The sequence below is a fragment of the Melospiza melodia genome, chromosome 3 (assembly GCF_035770615.1).
Source record: "Melospiza melodia melodia isolate bMelMel2 chromosome 3, bMelMel2.pri, whole genome shotgun sequence".
Taxonomy (NCBI): Eukaryota; Metazoa; Chordata; class Aves; order Passeriformes; family Passerellidae; genus Melospiza; species Melospiza melodia.
In genome coordinates, this window is record NC_086196.1 from 37,139,452 (window position 1) to 37,165,239 (window position 25,788).

Below are 25,788 nucleotides of genomic sequence, written 5' to 3' on the forward strand. Positions count from 1 at the left end.
GTTACTGTTTTAGAGATTCGTGAATTTCCCTCTTTGTTTTGCAAAGATTTAGCATAAGGTAATGAAAAATTATTGTGGAGTTGCATAGCATTATCTCATACAATGGGCAGCCTGTTCAGAAAGGGATGGTGGTCTGGGTTTTGGAGAGGGCAGCTGGATAATAAAATTCAGTGACTTCCTTACTTACATTCCTAGCTGTAGACCTATATATGATACCACCAATTTCCATTGGATTTTCAACAAGATGTAACATACGTGTCCACTTTTGTGCTATCAGTGGTATTGGGAATACAATTACCTCGGTCTGTTTTGGTTAAAAATTATGAAAATTCTGTTCTTCCAATGCATCCAAAAAGATGACATTTATTGAAAAAACACCCTCCATTGTCTTGTTATTTCAGGAAGATTTCTTAACCTTTTTAAGTCACCATGCAGATGAAGAATAAAGTGTTGCTAATTTCACATGAGTGTTGTTGTACTCTGTTACAATGCCTTCTTTATTTCTTTAAACTAAAAGTTATGATAGCATCTCAGTAGTGTTTTTTAAAGTAATGGAATTTCTGGAAGAGTGATGGTTTTGCTTCTTCGAGTTCTCTTTAGGAAGTAATGACAATAAAAATCTGTTCCCTGTCCCCAGAAACCAAGTGACTCATTTTTCCAGATGGATACAATATGAATTGTGTCTGAGAACCAGGGACTGGAATGCAAAGAGTTTGGTGTTGTTTGTAATGTGGTTGAAAAGCTGTACATATGAAACAGCAGCAGAAGTTTCCTCTCAATCCACAGAGTTCCCTACATCAGCCTGCAGAGACACTTTCCATCTGGAAATATGATATTGTGTAGGGAAAAATTAAGAATTTTTATTGCTATAGATAGTGAATTGTGTCAGCAAGGCCCTCATGCTTTTGTATCGTATAAGAACTACTACTCAATAAAATCAATTTTGAAGGCTGAAGTATCGGGAGAAGGCCCTCCTTCCTGTGCATCTTTTCTTTCGTGCTCCTTTGAATAGGTGCCAAATGAAAAGCTGGTGTTATCAGGTGAGCTGTCCAGGAAGTTTTCCTATCCTCCTTCTGGGTCCTTGAGGTATTGTTACATTGAGTTGATATGGTGTAATTTCTGGCCTGGCTTTACACCATTCACAGGCTGGTTTGGGTTTTATTATACTGAATTCTTTTTACTTTGTACCAAGCATGTGCTTGCGAATGAAACAGTTCTTCCTCAGCCCCCCAAAAGATACTGTTTGCGCTGTGGTGGATGAAGGATGAGGGGCCAGGGGCCATCCCTGAGCCACCCTGCCTTTGCTGGCACTCTTGAGGCCTTCCCTTTCTCAGCCTGAAAACCATAAACCTGTTCCAGCTGAGGTGCTGGTGCCACTGCAAATGCCACCTGCAGAGAGAACTGTAGAGCATGTAGGAGCTATGGATCCCCAAATCACATGCTGGAAACTGTTAGCATGTATATATTTACCCCTTGTTTTCCCAAGCTCCCACTTTTAAGTTTAACTATAGAAAACTAAGCAGGTTTATTGGTCTGAGAGGGACTTGCTTTCAAATAACTTTCTTTAGCTCCTCTGTTTGTGCGACTTAAAATGTAATTAATTTGCAATTTTTTCTTAGTGTCTGAACTGATTTTTCACTAACCTGGATAACATTTGACTATTTATGTTCTGAAAGTGGTCTTACTGCTGAAGTACTGCCAAAAGTACCATGCTGATCTTCCTTTGTGTGTTAACTCTTAATAAATCATTCCTGCTCTAAGTCTTTGATGCTAAAACTTATCCCTCACGTAATTACTGTCTTGTCCTTGCACCAGGCTTCCTTCCATGAGTTCTCTTGGTGGCCCAGGCTGAATAATTCTCAAGGCTTTCCACATATTTACTCCTTTTTTCTCTCTACCACAGCTTCCTTTTCCGCCCTACCTTATAGGATCCTGCTAGGTTCAATACATTTATTTGGGTGGCCCTCTCTTGCCTTTCTTCCAAGCGGTTTCATGCTGCCATTTAACCAAGAAATCTTTGCTTAACATTTCCCTGGACTGACAATGACATCCTCCCTTTCCTCTGGACAAACCCTTTAATGCTTTCATGTTTCATGTGTGCTCACTTGTCTTGGTATGCCTCATTTCTGGCCATATCTCTTATCTCTTTTTGGACTCACTTCATGCTGGTGTTGGCCTTTGTTGCCCATTCCTGCTCCCACAGCTGTCTGCTCCATCCACTTTTTCCTGTTTGCTTTTGAGCAGATTTCAAAGGGCCGTCTTTTCTGTGCATGATGAAGTTAAGTCCTTGAGCCTTCTTTCGGGTAGTCCTCCCACGTGGGCCAGAGATTTGCCTCACACAATAGCAGAATAGGGATTGCAGCAGCGAGTCTGCAGGCTGTAAATTAACTTCATGGACCAGGTCATACTGTGCTTTGAAGTTGTTGCTTTTTTATTTGTGTGCTTCTCCCGTTTATTCTTCAAGAATATAAATCTCTAGGAAGAATTATCGTAGTTTAAAAGCCCTAGACAAATAGCAGCTGGTATTGGTTCATGGTCTGCAATTGGTTCCAGACATCCCTGGTTTTGATAAGACTACAAGACACTCCCAGAAATTCCTTGCCTACAGCTTTTGCTAATGCCATTAAATGTAACATTGTGATTACCAATGCTTTTGGAGCTGATTAGCCAGTATCCTGTGTGACTGATAAACACTGTAATTTAATTAGTTCTTCAGAATGCCCCCATCTCGTATCCCACTTCCCTTTCTTAGATTTTTTAAATTTTAAAATACAACTTCATGCAAATGTTTACTGGGGATTTTGAAGAAGGCCTAAGACACACAAGGATGCCTGTTCTCAGCCTGTGTTCAGTGAGGACAGGATGCTCCACTCCAGCAGTGCCCAGAACAAAGCTTGCTCTGTTCCTGAGCTATTAAAAGTTGACTTGGCTCTGTACCCACAGAGGTGTCATCTCGAAGGGAAAGACACTACCTGAGCTTGTAGCTTTTGGCTTTGTGAAGAGCTGACAACCATGTTTTCATTCTAGTTGTATGTTGACACAGAGAAAGAGACCATCTTGCAATCTCCTATTGAATTCATCCCATGTGTAAAGTACTGGCAAGCAGAAAAATGCTCTGAGAGGCATCTGAGAGTATAAAGAAAGAAAAAAGAAAAGGGGAAAAAAAGGGGAAATTATGAAATAAATGCAGGGAAAAGAAAGATTATTCTTTCTGTAGTGCAGAGGATGCGTGTTTCAAATGTTTGTGATGAGAGATTAGACAAGGCATCTTCGTTATGTGTATGTCTCTGCCCATTTTCACTAGATTTCTGAGAATTGATCTCATTGTAAGCTTTTGTAAATTCTCTCTTTTGCTTTTAATAGCCATTCTTTGAAAGATTTTTCAAGTGTAATGTGAATTACAGTTTAGCATTCATACCTGTACAAAATGGTATATTGTCTTCTATTTCTCACCCTACCCACCAAATAAGATTTACCTCTTATTTCCAAAAGTAACTGATGCAACAATTTGTGAGCACACATGTAAGGAAGCTGGACTGAGTGGGATCTCTATCAGTTGTAGCAGAAACCTTAGCACCATGTTGTTAACAGGGCCTATTTTGCCCTTTCTCCGCTTACGTCTTAATTCTTGAAAGTAAAGTGGCAAAATACTTGTTTAATTCTTGAAATATTTGGCAGCATTATAAGGAAACTGAACTGATTTTTCTTCTAAACAAGCCTAAAGGGCATAGTCCACCTGAGTTTTTTATATTTGTCAGCTTGTTTCCTGAGCCACAAAGGTGCTTGTCCCAGCCTTGGCTAATCCCAGTGTGAGGTGATAATGTCCTGTGCATGTGGGGACAGGCAGGTGTGCCAGGAAAAGGTATGAAGCCAAGGCTTATTAGAGAAAATGTGATGAACTTTGTCCACAGACCTAAACACCTGTTGAACAGGCAGCCTGCAGTGGTTGGAGCTGACATTGGAAGCTCAGTGTTGTCAGGGGCTCAGTAGTCGTCAGTACCCAATCTGTGTTCCTTGCCTTTTCTACCTTCTCATTTAACAGTGTGCTTGCTGCCTTTTTTATTTGCACTACCTATGGGTATTACTGTGTGATGTACATTAATTGTACAATCACCAGGACAGAATTTTTACTGCTACTACCAGTATGTAAGTTGGGGAAATGAAGAGCAAAATTTGACTTTGGTGCAGTGCATAAGAATGTATGTTTAAATAAGTGTGTATGTTTTAAATGCATGTGAATATGTTCAAATGAGTGTGTATTAACACAAATACTTAAAGTCTGTAATCTAAACCTTGATTCAGAGCTTTCAGTCTAGTAAATATTTGAGTCTTCACTTTCTAATTTTACATTGAAACTGGGTTAAATTGTTACATCTTCATGTACCTGTGCTAGATATATTGTAAGAATTGCATGTTTACATTCTTTCTTTGGGTACAGTGGTTTGCATTGGGTCTATATAGCTGATTTTTTGCAGTTTGCAGTATTGTCTCCTGTTTACTACCATAGGATGGTAGTAAAGAATGAAGAGAACCTACCACTGTAGCTACTTTGCTTTTCACAGTGTGTTAGAGTATCTGTTTTCTACTTTGCTTTCAGCCAGCCAGCTACACAATCTAAGCTAAAAAACCCCAAAACTAATTTCCAAAAGGAAGGGGGTGGTGGGAGGGAAGGAAAAAAAAAAAAAAAAAGCAAGCTTTTGTGAACCACAGGGTTGTGTTTTTATGTAGCTGTTTTTGTGGCTATCAAACTACCCGAAGTTCATGGTATGTTCATCTTGTCAGTATGTGTTTAAGACCACCAGCTTTGTTTTATTTCAAGTCATCTTTTGGGTTGATGTAACACAATATGACTGAATGCGTTTTGGCAGGGAATAACTAATCTAATCCATATACTACCAGATGAAAGCAATTTACTCAGGGTTTGGAGAAGTGCTCGAATTTTCAGTGCAGCCCACAGAGGCATTTTCCCCCCATTTAATTGTCCCTTTTTATATCCAAACAGATCCAGCAATGGGAACAAAACCTGGAAAAATTTAACATGGACCTTTTCCGAATGCGATGTTACCTTGCCAGTTTGCAAGGTGGGGAGCTCCCAAACCCCAAGAGCCTTTTGGCTGCTGCCAGTCGTCCTTCAAAATTGGCACTGGGGAGGCTCGGCATTTTCTCTGTCTCATCCTTCCATGCACTGGTAAGTCCAAATGCACTTCCATGGGTGTAGTACACAAAACCACCATGTGCTTAGATGTGGAATTGTGCTGGGATAATGCATGGCTGCACCCACATGCATTGCTGAGGCAGCCCTGTACCCTTCTCACCCTCTCTGCCTGCTCCTTGACTGTAAATACATTTTCTTCTGCAGGATATGGCCATGGCTTTTTCTTTTTTTTTTTTGCCCCAGAGGACTCCAGACTTGCAGTCCCTCCTAAGAAGGAAGTATTCTTAGAAAAGGCTAAAGCTAGAAACAATTCAAAATTAAATATCACTTTTTTAAAAAACTGTGGGCGTGTTTCTAAAGAAGGGGTGAGATCCTCAGCTGTAACCTGTTGCCACCCCGTCAGCTTCAAGGGAAGTACAGCAGTAGCAGGGTTCGCCTCTGCCCTTCAACCCTGGAAGGGCTGAAAGGCTGATCTTGGCAGAGAGTCCACATTTGCTGCATGAAAAGTCTGAAGAGTGGCACTGAAAGACCCATCATGGAATGTGTTCCTCTCTGCCACTGTTTTTATCTGTATGGTTTGTGCATTCCTTGTTAATAACACAAAGCCATAGCATTTACCTCCTATGTTTGGCAATTTGAAGAGTCTGTCTTCCTCTAGAAATTTCATATCTGAATGATAGGTTATCATTCTTATTCAGAGCCTTTTCATTAGCTTTTGTTTAACAGAGCAGTACTTTCTCAGATTTTCCCTTCCTATGGCTTCTAATTTTGCCCCATGACAAAAAGGTTATGCTGCCATGCCACTGGAATACTGAAACTAGCATCACTGCTGAAAGCCTGAAAAATTGTCCTTGCACTTTGGCATGTTACACTGAGATGAACTGAAGTAGCCCCCATCTGATGCCTCAGATTGAAATAACTGTCAATGTTTTGCTGTTATGAAAGTGATACAAGAGGCTCTGTCTCTGTGTTTGAATAGATCTGCTCCAGGGATGAAGCTGCTCTCAGGAAACGTACCCTGTCTCTGTCCCAAAGGGTTCGAAATAAGAAGGGTTTATTTTCTTCTCTAAAAGGACTGGACACATTGGCAAGAAAAGGAAAAGAAAAACGACCTTCCATAACTCAGGTAGATCTTACTTGCTGGGGATGGCATAGAATGGCTTGTCTCTCCTGGAGTTCATCCTGCAAGGTGCTGTTGGTGCACAGGGTAGAAGACATTTGTCCATCAAACCTTCATCCAAGGTTTCAGTAGGTTTAGCAAACTTGCAATGGGATCATCACCTGTGAAGAGTATATGTCTAATTTGGGGTTTTTTTGTGATAAATAAGATTGGTGAATGACAGGCTTTGACCCAGTAATTTAATTATTGTCAGCATAAGAACTTCAGGCTGGAATTTGTAACAAAACTTCTCTTCTGGTCCATTGCAAACTGTTTGGATGTAAGGTTTCTTTCAAGATAGCCTCTCTGTGCAGACCTTAGTACAGTATGTGCTTATTTGTGCTGGGACTCTGAAGCACTGTTGCAATTCAATATAGCGACATAGGTGAGTCTTCAAGGGGAAAAGAGACTGTGCAAAGACAGACATCTTTGGCATGGCCTCTTAAAGCAACATACAGTGTCTGGAAGTACATTTTAGCCACTGGAGAAGACTGCTGTTGTGCAGGGAGTCAGCTCTTAGTACAGACAGCTGACAAATAATGCCAAACCAGTTTGCTGAAGACTTGGCACAGGTCTGGTGTGCAGGGTCAGGCTGGCTCTAGGGAGAGGGATTATGCTGATGTGTGCCCCCACTTAAGGGCTGCACCATTGGTGAAACCACAGCATCTTTTTCTCTTTCTGGAACTAATGGCCCATGCTTACATTTAGTGCAAGCTCCACACTTCAGGAGTCTGTGTTTTCTCAATAAAAGCTCAGTTATATGCAAAACAAAAGTTTGCTGCCTTTTCCCTGAAAAAAAGGTAAATAAGAGCAGAGACGCTTCTTGACAGTGAGTCTGAAGTTACAGAGGTGCATTCTCACTCAGAACACTACTGTATTCACTAGCCTCTGCCATTGCTGCTGTTGCTACTGTAAAGCAGTATTTTGTGCATTGTTCATTAGGTAACTTTGCTCCTGGCCCTTGATTTTATTAGTCACAAAATCTCTGATCAGCACTTGAAAATTGGCTGTTCTTGCATGTGTGGTAGTGTGTTGTGGAATATTTAAGCAAGCCTATCTGTACATGTCCTGCTATAGACACAGAGCTGATCCAACAGATTTCATGTTGCAAAATAACACATCAGGATTTTCTGGTCTAGTGGTTTATATTTTTAGTAGGTAAATATCTGTGTATTACACTGGCATCAAACTTCTGCCTGTTACACATTTTAGCATATTGATCGAGGTGTGTTAGCATGGTGAAATTGATTAATGAAACTCTGCCTTACAATAGAAGGAACCAAAGGAGAAATTTTCCCTAGGTCATCCTTTTCACATAACTTCCCCTGTGTTCCCCAGCAGCAGCGTGTGGTCTGGGAGTCCTGCACCTCTATTTCTTTATTACTATGAGCACTGAGGGAAGGAATGTTATACCCTTTAGCTCTGTTCCCAGCAGAGCTGATACCTTGCCCTGTTTTTAACTGGGTAATATGTCTTCTCTTATGCTTTATAGCCCATGAAGGGGATTCTGTGGAGCTCAGGGACAGGGAATATTGCAGCTCTGGCAAGGAGAGGAGGCTCCTGCTGCCCTCCCAGTGCTGTTCTGAGCAAAGAGAAGGGAGGCCTGTCGCAGGCAGAGGTGCCCCCAGTGGGTATTTATCCTTATTATTACAAACCTTGCAACCAGGTGGTCCAAAATTGTTTTCGTTTTCATAGACAAGCTGAAGTTCTTGATTTTTTTTTTCTTTTTGTAATTAAACATCCTGCAATATAAGTAAGGAAATTTAAATGCTTAGTGTTGCCCATAAAAGTGAGGAATTTTTATGGGCATGGCTTGGAAACTGACCCATGAACCTAGAAGATGGCTGAATAGAGAGCCACATCCTTGCTCAGACTTGTGTATATGCACATAATTCTATATCAAAATCAGAACAGGCCTGAGGATAACTTTCTTGTCTCTTTCAGCCAACTGGGTTAAGCAGAGAAGTGGAGGTTCTTTCTCTGCTCATTGTGTTGAGGTGTTTCTGTCAAACAATAGATTAAAAAAAGTCTTGCTTTCTTGGATTTAAGTTAATTTGACTGTAGCTGGTATGCTTTAATCTACAGTACCCTAGCTTCAAAATCAGATGGTATGTTCTTGAAGATCATTGTGTCAGGGAAGCTTTTAATTTTATCTTGTTTATTTTTATGGCATTAATAAAAATGTTCAGAGTTTCTGTGCTGGGAAGCTTTCATAAACATTAATGGAGTGGCTCAGTCTTCTACAAATCAGTTAATAAAACTGCACTGTAGCAGATGGGGGATGTCTAGGCTCACATTATCCTCAGTTTCTTAAATGCTTATCTGCTTTCTTATGGCTAAATGGTGAAGTGTTTTGACAAATCATAGGCAATAAAATACTTTGATTATATCTGTGGGTGAGACAAGGAAGTTCAGAAGTGGTACCTTTTATTTGCATTGGCAGAAACTGGATTTTGTATGAAATCTAGAGACTTTGTTGCCTTGGATTATCTGAAAGGCTTTTGCTAATACCAGAACCCCCCAAAACCTCAACTGTAAGTCCGATATTGTCCTAATTTGTTGTCTGCAGAAGGAGTTGAAAAAATGGTTTTTAAATTTGCAGTTTAGGAGGGCAATGATATTACTTGCAAATCTCAATGTCATATATAAAGTATATAGGTCTATCCTTGTGTTTGCACCAGCCTTATTACTGAAATATTTGTATCCATAGCCATTTACTTTGTTAAAAAAATAATAAAAATCTTGCCAACTTTGTGAGATATCAGTAGTTAAATTTCCAGAGCATGTGGGCAATGCACATCTGAGGTCCTGCCTTCATCACTTCCAAAGCAGACACAGTAGTCAGCTACTTTCATTGCTTAATAGTGTGGGGTTGGGTCTACTATGCCTTTAAAGCTAAGCTAATAGTTTCAATCAATAGTGCCAACAAAACTGGTTAGAAAAGATGAAAAACTGTAGGGTAGGAGGTTTTAGAAGCCAGCAACAATGATTTGAAATAGTCTCTTGAAGTCATGATGAGATTTGTAGCTCTCCCTAACAGTATCCTGAAGGGTGAAATTTATAATTCCAGTACAGTGTATGGTTTGAAGGCAAATGACTTTAATCTTATTACTAAATAGTAGATAGGAAAAAACAAGAACATATTTTATACATATTTGAATCTGAGTGTGCTTGTAGCTTAAAAGAGAAAATCTACTTAAATTTCCTTTATATGGAGAGAATTGTATTTCTTTATTACTTCTAGTCAGAATAAATCAAAAAAAGGTACAAAAGATCCCTGGGGCTTAGCAGGTTGATATATATTCCTTAATTTAATTTTATTTTTTGTTTTTTTTTCGATGGGTTTATCCAAAACAGGTCAGAAGCAAAGGTGTTTATTTGTTCAACCTACTTATTTATCTGTGATGTTTTCAATAGGTTTTTGATTCAGCAGGAGGACATGGGTTTGCTGGTGTGCAGAATTCAGCCAACTCTGCTGAGGTATGATATGCTTGTTCTCATTCTGCATCATCATGTCTTTGAATTCCTGAATGCATTTTTTTAATGTAATGGTAGGGCTGATTCAGAAACCCTGAAAAGGTTCATAAAATGTATTTATTGTTAGATGAGAGGATTATAACTCTGCTAATGAAACCACTTCAACATAAGTTTCTGAGCATTCACGGTAAGCTTTAAAAAACCAAACCAAAACCCTAGAAGCTTCTTCACACACTAATGCATACAGTCTGAACACTGTGAGAGAGACTTGGGGCCAAGCTAGTTTGAAAGCATCTTTCACAGTATGGCAAATCATAGGATGGGTTGGACTGGAAGAGACCTTTATAGGTCATCCAGTCCAACCCCCTGCAAGAAACATGAAAATCTTCAACTAGATCAGGCTGCTCAGAATCCCATCCATTCTGATCTTAATGGTTTCCAGGGATGAGATGAAACCCAGGATATATTTTTCCCCTTTGTCTTCTTCAACAGAACCTTTTTATTTTGAGTTTTAAGGCAATGAAGTCTGTGCAAAGTCTATGGACCATCCCATCAGAGAAGTGAGATTTAATATAAAGCTGGAGATTGCCCAAATAAAGGAGAATAATGGAGCATCCCTCAGCATCATTATCCAGTAAATAGCTGTGATCTTCCCTGATACCCAGGAGAAGGAGATCTGCTGCTTTTGCCTGCCTGGCCTCAGTCATGGTCCTTCTCCATTCCTTCAGCCTCCCTGGGGCACAGTGTTGCCATCCCCCAGTCTGGAAGGACATCTCCCACTGACAGCAGCTGTCCTGTAATCCTGTAACACTGTTTTGCCTTCTGAAAGTATCTTTACGTTTTGTTTGTTCTTTGAAAAATGGATTGAAATACCAGAATTCCCTTTATTACTTAGCCACTTGCCAGTTAGTTTCTGGAGTGGGAAAGTATTTAAACCAAATCACTCCTCTGTTTTCAAAATAGATTGTAATTATCGGGTTGAAATCAACTCCTGTAGACAACACTCAGAAAATTCCTCCAGAATGTACCATGGTGTGAGATGGCATCCATCTCCCATCTCAGAGACAGCAACCACAATCCATTCCTGGTCAAACATGCTGAAACGTGGAGAAGTTTGCTGCATGAAAAGTGACCAAATCTCTTGGGCACAGCCCTGGAAGTTTCTCCTGAAGGGCTGTGACACCAGTCCCTTGGTTGATTGGATGCCAAACCCCTTGGGGCTGGGAGGTTGATGCGGCTGCCTTATACAACAGGGTCTGCTGTGGTTCTCCCATCCTCTGGCTAACAGGAGCATTTACTCCTCTGAACCCTTCTTAGGAGACAGAGAAATGTTTTGAACTAGAGAGCAGGCAGAATGAAATGCTCTCCCTTTGGTGAAATGTCAGCAAATGGATAAGGTCTGTCTTCTTGTCCCAGCTCTAGGTAAAACAGCCTTCTCCAAATTCAGGCAGAGGCTCACAGTCCTGTTCCACAGGTAGAGGGGGACCATCAGAGGTCAATGTGGCTGAAGGTTTTGGGCCAGGATTTAAAAATTTAGCAGGCTTGTCTTTCAAGACTAGAAAAACACACACAATTTAGGGTGCTGAGCAGACCTCTGGAGCTAGAAAAACATTTTTTTTTTCCTTATTATTTCAGTGCTATTTCTGAAACCTTTTTTCAATGGGGATTAAATACAGCGTGGGCATTTTTAAGATCCTGACATTTTGGTGAATCATACAACAACTCAGAAATGATTCATCATAACTTTGAAAACCGTTACTCTGGCATCAGCCTGGTTTCGCTGATTTAAAATGAAAAAAAAACAAAAACAGCATCAAAACTTTTATAAAATGCTGCCTGGGTATGACAAATAGTGAAGTCTGCCAGGGAAGCTGTATTTTCCCTGAAAAGGATGATAAAACTAGAGGCAAATAGTGGGAGGAAATTATGAAGTAACCTATTGGTCCTGCAGCAGCCCTGTGGCACAACATGTGACAGTCCTGGCGCCTCTTTCTGGAAAATTGCATGGGTTGTTATAACTTCATGTGGCAATGAATGAATGAACTATTGTGGAATTGGTCACTGCAGGCATAACAGGAAAAAAAAAAAACCCTTTTCATGTCAGATTTTCTGAGACGGAAAATGTGGATCAAGCAACGGTTCCTTGACTGCAGTTAAGGAACACAGTCATGCTTAATAACAGAGGGAAGTTTATCTCAAATTGTATGCTTGAGCATCAGTGTACATGGCAAGGAAAGGATGTAGTTCACATTGGCTGCAAAGCTTTCTGTCCTGTTATAAAAGCTTACATCAAAAGATGGCCTTGAACCTATTTCTCATCACCTTAATCCTCTATGATATGAGGTTATGGGGTTTTTTTCATCTCTGGTAATAGTGAGATTTATTTCCGTTGCATAGATTTGGAGTGCTAGCGTTTCAGGTTCCAGGGCAATAAACCAATGTAGTAGTTGCAAACCTCCCTTGCTGAGGCAGGCATAGCATTGGTTTTCCCCAGAGAAAGCCACCAGGGAAATTCAGCCTGACTCATGTGTGCTAATCTTTCACTGCCTCCCTGCCTTGCCCCCTTTCTCCTTTCTGTTATTTACACTGTAGAGGTAGGTCAGGCTTCATTCTCAGGCAGTTAATTTAGTGCTGAGAGGACTAGAGTTCCACAGGAATTATCTTCTTCAACATCACCAGCATTACGAGCAGGCTGCACCTACAGCCACCAAGGTCAAACTTCTCCTGGTGTGAATTTCAACACTGTTAATTGCAGCAGCAGAACATGACTCCTGTTATGTATAAATTGATGAATTTCAGTAGGACTTCCAGCACCTGTGTTAATTGAAATTTCATGTTCAACTAGTTAAAAGGGATGGTTGAGCAAGACAGACAAGATTAATGAAAAGACTTAGTTCATTAATATTATTTCACCAAACCATTGTTATTCTGGCATCACATTAATACTATGCCACAGTCTGGGTTGTCTGTAACCTGTATTTCTGCATTGTTTGGTAATTACCTGGACAGGATTGCTTGCTTCACTGTTTTTACAGGCACAGTTGTTATTTGCAAAAATAAAGAATATTGGTCTCTCTGTTGCTACTGACAGATTGTTGTCAATAACTTTGCTGCCTGCAGCAAGGAAAAGAGGCTCTGTGCAGCTTTTACAGCAGCTTTTAATTGTGGTGCACCCTTGGGCTTGTGTCCCGGTTGAGAAGGGGCAGAATTGTGTAATCAAGGGTCTTTATGTAGGCAACAAATCCCCCCAGCACAACAAACAAACAAAAAATACTAACAAAAAGCACAAAGGAAGTGGGGATGCCTAGGAATAGCTCAGGATACCTTAAGATATGCCTTGGGTGGAAGTCTTGCCACTCCATTGAGTTATTCTCTATGGCTGCATGGGGAATCAAGGGACCCTATCTGCATAAACTTAAATGCCTTGATATAGATATTTAAGTGATGTGCTGAATAGGCTGACCCAAATAATATCTCCAAATTCTGAACAGCTCTTGGTGTTTGTCTTTTCCTGTGTGGCTTCCTTTGTACTGTGCATCCTGAAGTGCAGTACAGGAGAAAGTGTAAAAGTGAAGGGTGAGAAAGTGACAGGGAATTTATTTAGGACTGATGTTATTTGATTAAGCAGAGTGGCGTTGGAAAGAGGGAGAATGTGAAGCAAAATGGTAAACAGGCAAAATACCCTCTGCTGCCAATGAAACACAATGTTCTCAAACTGTAAATAAAATAGGAGCACTTTATTCCTACTTTAGGCCTTTATTTTTTTATGGCTAGCCTTGCTCCACAGTGCTCTCTGCTGGAATTTTGTTGTCATTTTCTGTCAAAATGACACGAATTCAATTTATTTATTTATCTATTTATTTACCAAGTTATTTTACATGTATTGGTTAGGTAAAATTGTAGTTGCAGTTCTTCTTAAAAATTTATTTCCACTGTGATATAAAACCAGGTAGATACATATTTCCACAGTCAGTTAAATCAGTGATTAGTATGAGACAAAGGCATGAAACTCCATCATGGGAAAGCACAGCAAGTTCAATCTGAGCTCTAGAAAATCAGGTCTTCAACAGTGAATGAGAGCAGGTAACAGAACTCTGCCTGGATTGCCATGGGGAAATACACAGCACTGTTTTTGAATTATAGCCAAATTAGCAAACTGCTAATGTAATTGAAATGTTTTGTTTTGTTTTTTTTTTGGGTTTTTTTTGGGTTTTTTTTTGTTTTTGTTTTTTTTTTAACATTCATATATGTTTTCTCTCTTGTTTCCAGCAGCAAGTCGACGATTTTTTGAATGTCTACAGCTCAGTGCCAGAGAGCATCCAGAAGGAGAATGCTTGGGAAACACAGACGTACGTTCATTTCTGTGATGGCCAAGCTGTGGCACTGACACTCAAGCCAGAGCACAGGGTGGAGGATGTTTTGTCTTTGGCATGCAAGGTACTTATTTTTTATGCTCAATTGCTCCGTGTAAATAGCTGTGGACTTGAGAAGGAACATAGTATATCAGTGGATGCATGAATAGGGAAAACTGTGGTAAGATTATCATTGTATATAATAATACAGTAATGAGATAATATATAATACTAATAATACATAATGAGACAGCAACAGGGAGATGCTTAAGGCACATTGCTCTCTTTTCTTAGTTGTAGTTTTTATATGCTGTAGCTAAGGCAGCAGGGTTGTGGAAAGTTTTTCAAGAGCCCTGCTGGAGACAGCGCACAGGGGGTGCTTCAGGAGCAGCGACAGTGCGCCAGGCAGTCAGAGCTGGGCAGTCTCAGCACGTGTCCACTCTGTGTTGTCCTTGCACCAACCTGGTTGTTAATTAATCACAGAGGAGCAACAGGGACTGGTTGAGCTAGAGTAGGAGATTAAGACATTTAAGACTGCTGTGACAAGGGCTATCATATAGGTTTGCTTCTGAAATGACCTTTATAAGCTTTTAATGAAATACAAGCTCTATTTGTGAATTTCAAAGAGTGAGTTCGCTTGTGAAAGTCAGTGCTGGCAAATTGAGAGGGATTGCTGTAGACCAGGAGCAGAAAACTGAGTCACAGGTTGAAGGTAAAATAAAAATACCAGTTTTAGCTACAGACAAAACACCAGCACCTCTGGAACATTGTAATATACCTAACATTTCTGCCTCCATATGTGTCAGTGCTTGAACTCCATAACTTCACGATTCAAGACACTTAAATGATGCTAAACAGCTTTTTGGAAAAAATTACTCTTTACCCCCAAGTTCTGTTTTCTGGCCAACTGGTAAATATATTTTATTTACTTCACAAGGGGAAAAACAGGAAAAAAGGAGTCCTGTGCCGGACAAGATCCAGCTGTAGCTTTTGGCTTAGGTTACGGTGAATTTCCATGTGAACTCATTGAAGTGGCTTGACGTTAATGAAGTTTGAGGAATGGCTCCTTTCACGTGCTAATATTGGGTGGGGTTAAAAAAAAAAAAAGAAAAGCTTTTAACAATCCAGAGTAAACTATAGTTTTTAAAATGAAAATAAGCGCTCTGATTTAGGCAAGTCCCAATGCGTCTCCAGAGCATCATTAAGAAGAAATTATCTTCTTATTGCTTCTCCTGGTGGAGACTGAGTCCTTGAGAAAATGTTTAATGTTAGGCTTTATTTTTAAAAACTTTGCCGTGCCCGGTCAGGCTGAAGGGATTGTCTGATACAGGGCCTGGCCACCAGGTGGCACGGGAGAGCCAGAACATTCTGAAGTCCTTGGGGTGCCATGCGAGACCCCTAAAGGAGGAAATAAAATTTATAAAAGTAAAATTAAGATGGAAAAGGAAATTCCTTACCTCTCTTATTCTGTCATTCCAAAATATTTTTAATTGTAAAGCTGACTTTTAATTGTCATTGTCTGTATCTCATGAAAATTTAGTTTTAAATTCCTTGATTTTTTTCTTAAATGTTTTTCTGTTTTATTTTGTCTTTCTATTCTGTGTGTAAAGCTTTTCATAAGCATTCTCTAATGCTGAATACTTTCTGCTCATCTGTCCTGGTTCTTTTCCTTCTTACATTTTCATTCTGCTCTGGTGAGTGTAAGGAATCTTTCTTCTTAACAGAAAATGTTTGAATGCTATGTGGATAAGGCTAAAGTTCAGAAGAGTTGTTAGGGTTTTATTTTACCCCTTCATCCATCCTTTATGAGGTTTATCCTTTTCTTATTGCTGTTTTCCATCTGAGGTTTTTGGATAGCACGTATAAAACAACTTGTGCATTTGAATTCAATTTTTCAGGATTCAGAACACATGTAACTTGTAAACTGCAGCATGTAATGAGAGTTAAGTTAATTACCAGTTACTCAGTAGAGTTAGATATTGTAAGCTGCTGAGATGCATTAAAGGGGTTAAATAACCCTCAGGGAGGGTGTCAGTCCTCTTCTTTTGGAAATGTTGCTTCCTCCTGTTTTAGAACTGTTGGCCTATTAATATGCTAAAATGAAGTGTTTTGTGCCTTGGTCTCACCAGTATCCTGATTTTTTCAGAGCCTCCCATCAGGGGCTCAGCACTTTCAGGCTAATATCCTTTGGGAATATCCCTATTTCCCTTTGGCTTCCTGTTGAGACAGGATCTTTGCTTTGACCTCATGTGGTAAAATAAAAAATAGGGGAAACTCTCTGATCATAGATGAAATCCAGCAATAAAAATAAAATCTAATAAAGGCAAACCCTCAGGGAACCTGCTTGCCATCCCATCTCTTCTCCTGACTGCCCATACATGCACAGACATTTTCTACATCAGAAGCAAAAGCTGCTGAGCAGAAGTAAATCATCAGAAGTAGTCATAGAAAAAGGTGCTTGTGAGTGTTAAGTTCAAAAGGACAGAAGACTGTTGGGATATCTTTGGAAACATATATTAGTACTTAGTTAATCTAATAGCCAAGACAGTGTTCATTAAAGGATTTGGGAGGATCATAAGGCAAAATAGAAATAGCACTGTAATCTTATATTTTATTTTGATTCCATCTAGTTTTGTTTATACAACAAAAATAAGTAGAAAATTACTTTTTGAGATTTGGTTTTGCATGATTTTAGAAGCTTGTTGTGTGTGTCATTTCTCTGTCGTCTAGGATTCTGGAAATAAATAATGAATTCCAAACTCCATTCTTTTTCTTCTTTAGATGAAACAGCTGGAGCCAAGACACTATGGCCTGCAACTCAGAAGACTGGTTGATGAAAATACTGAGTATTGTGCTCCTGAGCCATATGAATACATAGTAGACCAGGAAAGTGTAACTCTTTTTAGATAAAGTTTTGTGATGTTGGTTGAGCTGCAGTTGAGTTATCATCTACAAACATGTGAAATTTAGGTCTAAAATGAGGTTTTAAAGCTGTTCTGGGACTGCGTTTTAGTTCACAGTTTTGAGTAGCTAGGCACTGCAAACACTTTCTTCAAGAAATGTTTGAAGATATGAATGAGGCTTTTAGTACAAAAGTAAAGTGTCAGCTTGTACTGCAGAGTGGGTTTTTGGTCTTTAACTTTAGTCCCACTAATAGCAGTAATGCTTACAAAGTAGCACAGTTCTCTGTGTAAAGACAGCAAGTCTTGATGCAAAGAATTTTGTGCTTGTTTCTCATGCTGAATCTGGGGTTTGATGCTTGCATTTTCATTTTTGATGACTTGTGCTACTGTTCTTTTCTAACAGGTGTATGATGAAATAGAAATTTGTCCATTAAATGTTTATCATGTTCATCTTACAAAGACTGAAAACATAAGTGATTATGGTAAGCTCTCAGGAATTCTTCTTTTTATTCTTCTCATTTGGGACTTCTTAGTTTCTGAGAGCAGACAGAGCCATCCTTGATAGCTCAAAATGTGACTCTGCAAAGAACTCAAGGCATTATAACAAAGACCCAAACTGATTGTTTTACACTGGCAAGTGCATTTCTTAGGTTTTGGAAGGGTCCACTTTCTAATTTTCCTACGGTGGCCAAATAATTGAAGCATGGACTTGTCAGAAATATGAATGTGCTTTGCCAGGACTAATATAAGTGCTCTCAGTCAGGCACAGGTCAAAGTCTGCCTTTTTTTTTTTTTTTTTTTTTTTTTTTTTTTGTAGAGATCCTCTGTTGGCACAGTATCAAAAGTACACTTTGGAGCTAATTCTGACAGGCTTTTTGTCCAGGGGAGGTAGTTATGCCTAGGAATAATTGCATACCTTGGAAAGATACCTCTGTAAGGCAGCTTTGTGCTGTGCTTTAGCTGCAAGTCAGTTTTAAATTATTATTTTCTGGCCTTTCCCACTCATTAGTCTAGTATAGTTTGTTGCATTATAGTTTGTGTTTCCACTTTTTGGAATTGTTTAATGCACCTCTATGTCTGATGGATACTCTGCAGAGTTCTTACTGCAAAGATGGACTGTGCTGTGTTATGCAAATGTCATGGAGCTGTGGTAGAAAATACTTTTTTTGAAACCTTTTTTTTTTTTTTTTTGCATCAGAGCATGGCATTTTCTGGGAGTTGAAAAGTCTTACTAATTTTAACAGGTCTTACAATGGTAAGACTGGGTAACCATGTGATAATTTCTATATGCTCTCTGGGTGTGTTCTCATGAGAAGTATCTTTCTTCTCATGTTAAGTCTGCTAAATACAGGAAATAAAAGGGAAATATTCCCAAGAAAGTTTATTTGATTTAAACCTCTTTTGCTTCAGGCTTTGCTGTCACAGCCCAAGTTGCTGAGAATGAACATCTCACCCATATCTTTGTAAGTGATGTTCTCCCTGACGGACTGGCATACAAAGAAGGTATTGTGTCCTGTTTGTGTTTAAAACTATTCATTATCTTTTTTGAGTCCAAAAACTTGAAGGAGCTTTAGTAATGCTGTCTCAAATATTTCTCGGCTTTTACTGTTCACAGTTTTCTTTCCTGAAGACCATGGAAAGTATGTAACAGTAGGGAAAATACTGTGTACAGAGTAACTGAATTATCCTTTCAGTGTAGTGGGGACAGTTCCTATTCACCCTTGGAGACAGTCTGTATTCAGCCATCCAAATGAGTGCTTTTGCACAGAGGAACAGACTGGAGAAAGAGTTCATCTCACACCAGGGAACTTCATGGGCTTGATCAGTTTCTATGACCCATTGCTTCCACTTCTGCTGGCAAAAAGCCTTCCTCCCCAGAGCAGTTTTCTGCATACATTTCTGTGAGCACCTTCCCACTGCACTGCTCAGAAAATGTGCCTCTCTTCATTGGCACGTGTGAGCATCATGTGAGTTCTGCTAGCTGAAAAATAGCCCCAGAGAAATGGAGACCAAGATCTGAATTTGCTACCTGATGGTAATATCTGCTTGGTTTTGCTGACTTAGAAAGACAGCACTTCCTACTGTTTAGATTTATATAAAAGCTGATAAAAACCTCCATCTTTAGTTGTTGCAGCTTTGCATGAATAATTTGATCTGTGTGACTAGTGCCTTGCTCTTCACAGCTGATGAAATATGTGTTATGGTGCTGCATAGTGATGGTATCTGGTTGTGAGAGGTGCCTCTATTCTAATCTTCTTGAAAGCTGTGCTACTCTCCCACCCACCCAATTCTGTAGCATCTTTAAACAAAACCAACTTGATTGCTGTACTGTGGGTAGCACCTATCAAAGTAAGCAAGCATGAGGTCAATCTGTATAATTATAGCACAAATAAAGCTCCCACTGGTTCTAATGGACTTGTGGTAGGATTAGGGTATTTGAATTAAAACCAAAAAGATAAAAAGCAAGTCAGCATAAGGTTTGAGTTGTTACCCTTTTTATATTATATTACCTTTTTTTTTTTTTTTTTCCTTTGCTTTCACATGCTGCCAGGGCTCCGAGTAGGCAATGAAATCCTGAGCATAAATGGAGAGGATGTGTCTGATCTTGATCTCAGGCAGATGGAGTTACTGTTTTCAGACAGAAGCGTAATGCTTACAGTGAGAACAAGCTATTGCGGGACCCAGCAACCCTTATGTGTGTCCTGGTCAGATGGTGACATTTCCAGAGACCCAAAGAGTTTGTTGCCCCCTCCAAACCAGTCACAGCTCCTGGAAGAGTTTCTAGATAACTTCAAAAAGAACACAGCAAATGGTAAGAAATTGACAATAATTCTATTACTTCCACCTCACTTCAAATATAACTGTTTTTTAAAACTCAGTCATGATCAAAATTGTGTGCTTGCCTTAAAAACACAAGTACAAACTGTTTAAGTTCCATTTAGGCGCAATATCTGTCTGTTATTATTTTTTTAGGGAGCAGAAATGGAACAGAATATGATTGTGTCTGCAGGGAAATGATAATATTTTAATCTGTTTGTCTTTGCCATCCAGTATTATCAAGTGTTCACTTAAATGTTCTGTGTCATCTCAAGTATCTCCAGCACATCCATTTCCCAGGCATCAGTGGTTGAAATGATGTGATGGCTTTCAGAAGCAGAGTATTGTTCTGTGTTTGCCATGCTTTCTGTGTGGCAGAGTACCACTTACTTATATTCAGGGTATCTTCACTGCAGTAGTCATCATCACCTCAGAAAGGAGTCATTGAGCTCTGCTCCCATCTGGTGACATGGTGCTCCTGTTGGGTACAGAGGCCATTGTGTAGAATAAAGCCTACGGAGAGAGCTTTTGTGGGGATTGTTCTGCTTCTGCCTGCTCACATTCCTTACTCAGTGTAATACCTCTGTTTTAAGCACTGGGTGGAGGATGTCTCCTAAGAGTGCTGTGTCAGGGTCAGATCCTGGTGGGATGTGAGGAGTGCCAGGCAGGGAAGGTGCCTATGTGGTAAGGAATGCTCCTGGATGACATCACAGCCCCCCAGTCCCAAGGAGGTGCCAGTGCCCACTGCTGGGTTGCCTTTTCAGCTGGATATAGGAGGTGGCACATAGAGGGGCTCTGTACTGGGGGTGGAGGCAAGCCATGGACTCCCTTCCTTTCCTTTATCTCATGTTACTTCACTGGAGCACCACATCTTGTGATATCAGAACACTTGTGAATGTCTGTCTGAAATAGAAAGTACGTGGGGCTTTGCTCCCCTTTCGTCCCCCGCCTTGACTATTTTTCAGACAAGGTAGAAGGAAATTTAACAAGATTTTCAGGGTAAAAGGTGCAGTTTCGTCGCTATGACTCTGGAGGGTGCTAGTAAAATTCTGCAGGAAAGCTAGCCAGGATGCAGTGCTGTGTGAAGGGAGCAGCAAGAGATACAAAAAGAGATCGCTGATTTTTGCATATAATTACGATGGCGAGTGTTTTCTGATTGGAATTTTTTTCGTAATTAAAAATGGGAGAAGAGAAAGAATCACATAGGAGAAGTTAGAGTGGATTTAATTATAAAGCAATTTTATTAGGTCATCTTTTGAAATTAAAAGAAATCTGAATACAAGATTTGTGATTCAGTAAGTAGCATCTCTCTCAGGGGCCTTATTTCAATTTAAAATGCCATTAAATTGACTAGTGGCACATAAAAGTTAGTGTCATAAACCAAAAATTATGATAGAGCTAATTAATTACATAATTATATCAGGGCTATCATCAAGCTTGTTGGCTTGTTATCATAGGCCAGCATTACCTCGAGTATTCAGTGTAATAAATGTATGTGTCCATTCACTAGATTCCTCATTCCTCAGGGATAAATTTGCAACCTGTGCAAATATTCCATTATAATAGGAAATTACTGTAGTATGTATTATACTTTAAGCACTGGTGGATAAAGGGACATAGTGTATTTGCGTTTCTGCTTAAAAGCAGTTAAGGAAGATTTATTTTATTCTGAAAGAGAACAAATAGTTCTAAATTAAGCTTCGTGAGAAGAACTTTTATGTTAATTGAATTCAGTGCTTAGTGTCTGATTACCTGATCAGTTCAAATGGAAACAGAAGAAAATGGCATTACTTTGAATTAATAGATAATCATAAAAGGTTTAACTATTCTGTGTCCTGTTACTCAGGAATTGAATAACATTTTAGATTAGTGGAGGTGATATTTAATGATGCAAGCAGGTATTTGGAGGTCAAGGACTCTTAAATTCATATCCAGTCTTTAGGAAATTCATAGAATCATTAAGGTTGAAAACACCTTAAAGGTCATCGAGTCCAATGCTTGACCAAATGCCGCCATGTCAACCAAACCACAGCACTCAGTCCCACATCCAGCTGTTCATTGAACACTACTGGGAATGGTGACTCCACCACATCCCTGTGCATTCCATTCCAATGCTTAACCTTTTCAGTAGAGAAGTACTTCATGATGTCTGACCTGAACATTCCCTCATGCAGCTTGAGGCCATTTCCTCTTGTCCTGTTACTTGCTCTCTGGGAGAAGAGGACAACCCCCACCTGGCTACACCCTCCTTTCAGGGAGTTGTAGAGGACAACAAAGTCTCCTCTGGGCCTTCTTTGCTCCAGGCTAAGCACCCCCAACTCCCTCAGCCATTCTTCATATGACTCACTCTCCGGACCCTTCACCAGCTCCGTTGCCCTTCTCTGGACATGCTCCAGCCCCTCAATATCTTTGTTGTAGTGAGGGGCCCAGAACTGATCACAGCCTCACCAGTGCTGAGTACAGGGGGACAATCTCTGATCTGTTCCTGCTGGCCACACCATTGCTGATCCAGGCCAGGATGCCATCGGCCTTCTTGGCCACCTGGGCACAGCTGGCTCATGCTCAGCTGCTGCTGACCAGCACCCCCAGGTGCTTTTCTGCCAGGGCACTTCCCCAGCCTGTAGCCTTGCCTGGGGTTGTTGTGTCCCAAGGACAGGACCTGGCCCTTGGCCTTACTGAACCTCGTAGCCCTGGCCTCAGCCCACTGCTCCAGAGATCCCCCTGCAGAGCCTCCCTGCCCTCCAGCAGATCAACACTCCAACCCTATTTGGTGTCACCTAAAAACTGACTGAGGGGGCATTTCATCCGTTGTGCAGATCATTGATAATACATTAAACAGGACTGGCCCCAGCACTGAGCCCAGAGTAGCACCACCCGTGACTGGCCTACAGCTGGATGAACTCCATTCACCACCCCTCTCTGGGCCCAGCCATCGAGCCAGTTCTTAACCCAGTGAAGAGTGCGCTTGTCCAAGCCATGGGCTGGCAGTTCCTCCAGGAGAATTCTGTGGGAGACCGTATCAAAGGCTTTACTGAAAGCCAGGTTGGCTGTGTCCACAGCCTTTTCCACATCCACTGGTTGGGCCACCTTGTCATTAAAGGAGGTCAGGTTGTTCAAGCAGGCTTTCCTAAACATGTGTTAGCTTTCCTAAACCATGCTTTTCCTAAACCTGTCCCCTGGTTGTCCTGTTTAATACTGTTCTGCTTGTGTAGAGTTGAGTGAGTCACTGTTAAGACCACAGTTTTCAAAAATAATTTCTAACATTTGCTTGTCCATATTGAGTCTGTTCTTCTGAAGTAGCACCTTTGAAAGTCAGTTAGTGCTAGAAGAGGGGACCTTTTTAAAAAATCAAGCTCAATTTGGCTGAAGGTACATACCAGGAGTTAAAAAAACCTCAACAGCTTCTGCTGTTGCTTTCCTGTTTTTAGAAATTAACCCTGTCTTTCTACAGTGCTATGAGGATTAATGAGCTAAAATTAACAAAGTGCTTAGAAAATGGAAATTTTCAGCACTGAGTCATACAGTAATGCCCTGCCTAGTGGTTGGTGATGACCACCATGTGAAAGCAAAAGTAAGTTATGAATCACTAGCTTCATATAACTTGGACAGTAATAGTTTGTGCACATTTGTTTGCAGTTCTGTAACTGTTTGTAGTAACTCTGATGAATGCCTTTTCCTACATATTCTGCTGTGTTGAGGATACCCAATTATACCTCGTGGCAAACCATGGCAGCTTTTACTGTACGGAAGGGAAGTGATTGACTTTCTCCAAAGCCACTAATTCTGCCACTCCTGAAAATTATTCCCAGGGAATTTTTGATGGGAGTGATTCATTTTCTCCAAGAAGTTGTTATACCCTTGTAGCTGTATTTTGGACCTGCTGTGGTTGTATCATTTGATCTCCCACGTGGCACCACTATGTTCCTGCTGCTTAGCTGCTTGGTGAGTAATAAGCTTATCCTGGAAAAGAGATGAGATTAAATACTTTTAAAAAATGCACTCATAAATGTGGAGCAACTAAATTTGTTCCAAGCCCCAGTGCCAAGAAACTTAAAGAAATATTTATGTAGGATTAAAAAATTATGTAGGATTAAAAAATTATGTAGGATTAAAAAATGAGGAAATTGCAATGAAGTTCTTACAGCTGTGGAGCAAAAAAAAAAAAAGGAAAAAGTGCCTCATTTTAGGATGGCATGGATATTTGAGGAAAAAACAACAGAGGAGGCACAAGAATTGAAAGCTATATTTAGGGCAATGCTGTGTGGGTTTATGGTATATCTATAGATATACTATATCTATGGATATCTATGGTATGAGGCAGGAGGTGGAAGCATTAGTAGGTGTGAAAATTGGTTGCAGAATTTTAGTTACTGTCAGAGTTGAGCAGAATTTTCTTTTTCCTCAGAAAGTGTGGTTTCTGGTTAGCTGACACTGTTAAAATCAACCCTAATTTGTAAATAGAAATCTGTGATTAAAAAGCAAAAAAAGAGAAAAAAAAAGGTGGGGATGGAGGGTTGGAAATGCTTTAACAACTTTCCATTATGAAACACTTTCATCTCTGAGGGTTAGAAAGTTAAATGGGAGCTAAATGGGAAAGAAACCACTTTAAATAAAAAAGGGAAGAAGAAAATTAGAAAGTAAAAAATAAATGGGCATGTTGTTCCTGTGCTCCATGTTGTACTCCTCACCTGTGGGGTGGGGTGCTTCCCTTCTGAGCAGGGTCTGGGTTCCTGTCTGGCCCGTCCTTCTGGAGGCGCAGTCCCAGGAGCAGTGAAGAAGCCCTGGGTGCTGCTGACAAGGAGGAGGCTTGCTCCTCCTCCTCTTCCTCCAGCCCCATAGCACTCCTCCCACCGCTGTGCTGGCAGCAGCGCTTGCTGCAGCCCCTGCAGCTAATCAAGGAGAAATATTCCTCCCCTGCCCCCACAGTCAGGGAGTTGAACTGATGGGTGCAGAGTTCTGACAAGGGCCAGAGCCAGGTAAGGAGGAGGAGGAGCGGGAAGCAGGCAGGTGCCAGGGGAGAGCTGGTTGCAAGGAGAGCTACTCTCAGAGGCAGAAAGTTCTCTTTCAGCTGAGCTGCACACAGAACACTGCTCTAGCCACTTTGGAGCAAGGCTTTTGCCCTCTGCTTTCCCTCCTCTTGCACTAATGCCTGGGCAGCAGTGTAGTCTGGGATGTGCTGCTCTGAGTCACTCCTGCTGAAGGTGTTTTGTGCTGTAAGAGGCATGGCTGGAGGGAGAGTCAGGCTTCGTGCTTTTTGACAAATGGCTGGGCTGTGTGCTGGAGAGGAGCAATTACATTTTAGTTCCTGATCTGCTAAACATTGAGATATTTTTGCAGTGTCAGTGCTTCAGGAGGAGGATCAGTGGTTTGAATCCTCACATGGAAAGTGGCTCTTCTGTTCACCAAGACATGTGCAGCATCTGATTTCAATCTTAGTAAGCACCCACAGAAGCAAAGCACATCAGTTGGCCACAAGTTTAATTTTTATATTACTAGATTATTTTAAAAATGACCCTAATAATAACAACTGATTTGGATTCAATTCCAAGGTACTTCCTGTTTCAAATGCACTTTGCTAGGTGTTCTAGATGCCTCTGTAAAGTGTGATTACAACTCACTGCTTCTCCAGAAAACTTTGCTCCATTAAGCTTTGTCAGATACCACTGTATCTGACCTCCCAGTAAGGGGAGGAAAAGGAAGGCAGAGGCTGGTTCTGTTGCCAGCTGTCTCTCTGCAAGTCGTTGTGCACACCCTTCCACACAGCACCCTGTACATCCTTTTTCAGCCCCAATCTACCCTGAATATCAGAAAGACCTGTGTGTCCTTCTTAACAGAAGAGATAAAGTTAGGAAGAAGTTGACACTAAGGTGGCCTCTAGCTCTGACAGCTGGAGGCTGTGCCTGCATCGCTGGCTCAGAACACTCT

General features: G+C 40.6%; 1 protein-coding gene across 2 annotated transcripts in view; it reads left to right on the top strand.

Moving 5' to 3' along the window:
• Positions 1-25,788, top strand: part of TIAM2 (TIAM Rac1 associated GEF 2) — an 88,898-nt gene that overhangs the window by 18,229 nt on the left and 44,881 nt on the right. Inside the window, exons 6-13 of one of the 2 annotated variants that reach the window (XM_063151329.1) lie at positions 5,003-5,188; positions 6,135-6,281; positions 9,732-9,794; positions 14,061-14,228; positions 16,925-17,026; positions 17,447-17,528; positions 18,457-18,549; positions 19,598-19,858. In XM_063151329.1, the coding sequence (XP_063007399.1) occupies positions 5,003-5,188; positions 6,135-6,281; positions 9,732-9,794; positions 14,061-14,228; positions 16,925-17,026; positions 17,447-17,528; positions 18,457-18,549; positions 19,598-19,858 (1,102 nt within the window). The remainder of the gene's footprint in view (positions 1-5,002; positions 5,189-6,134; positions 6,282-9,731; positions 9,795-14,060; positions 14,229-16,924; positions 17,027-17,446; positions 17,529-18,456; positions 18,550-19,597; positions 19,859-25,788) is intronic. The other variant, XM_063151330.1, reaches the window with a different exon arrangement.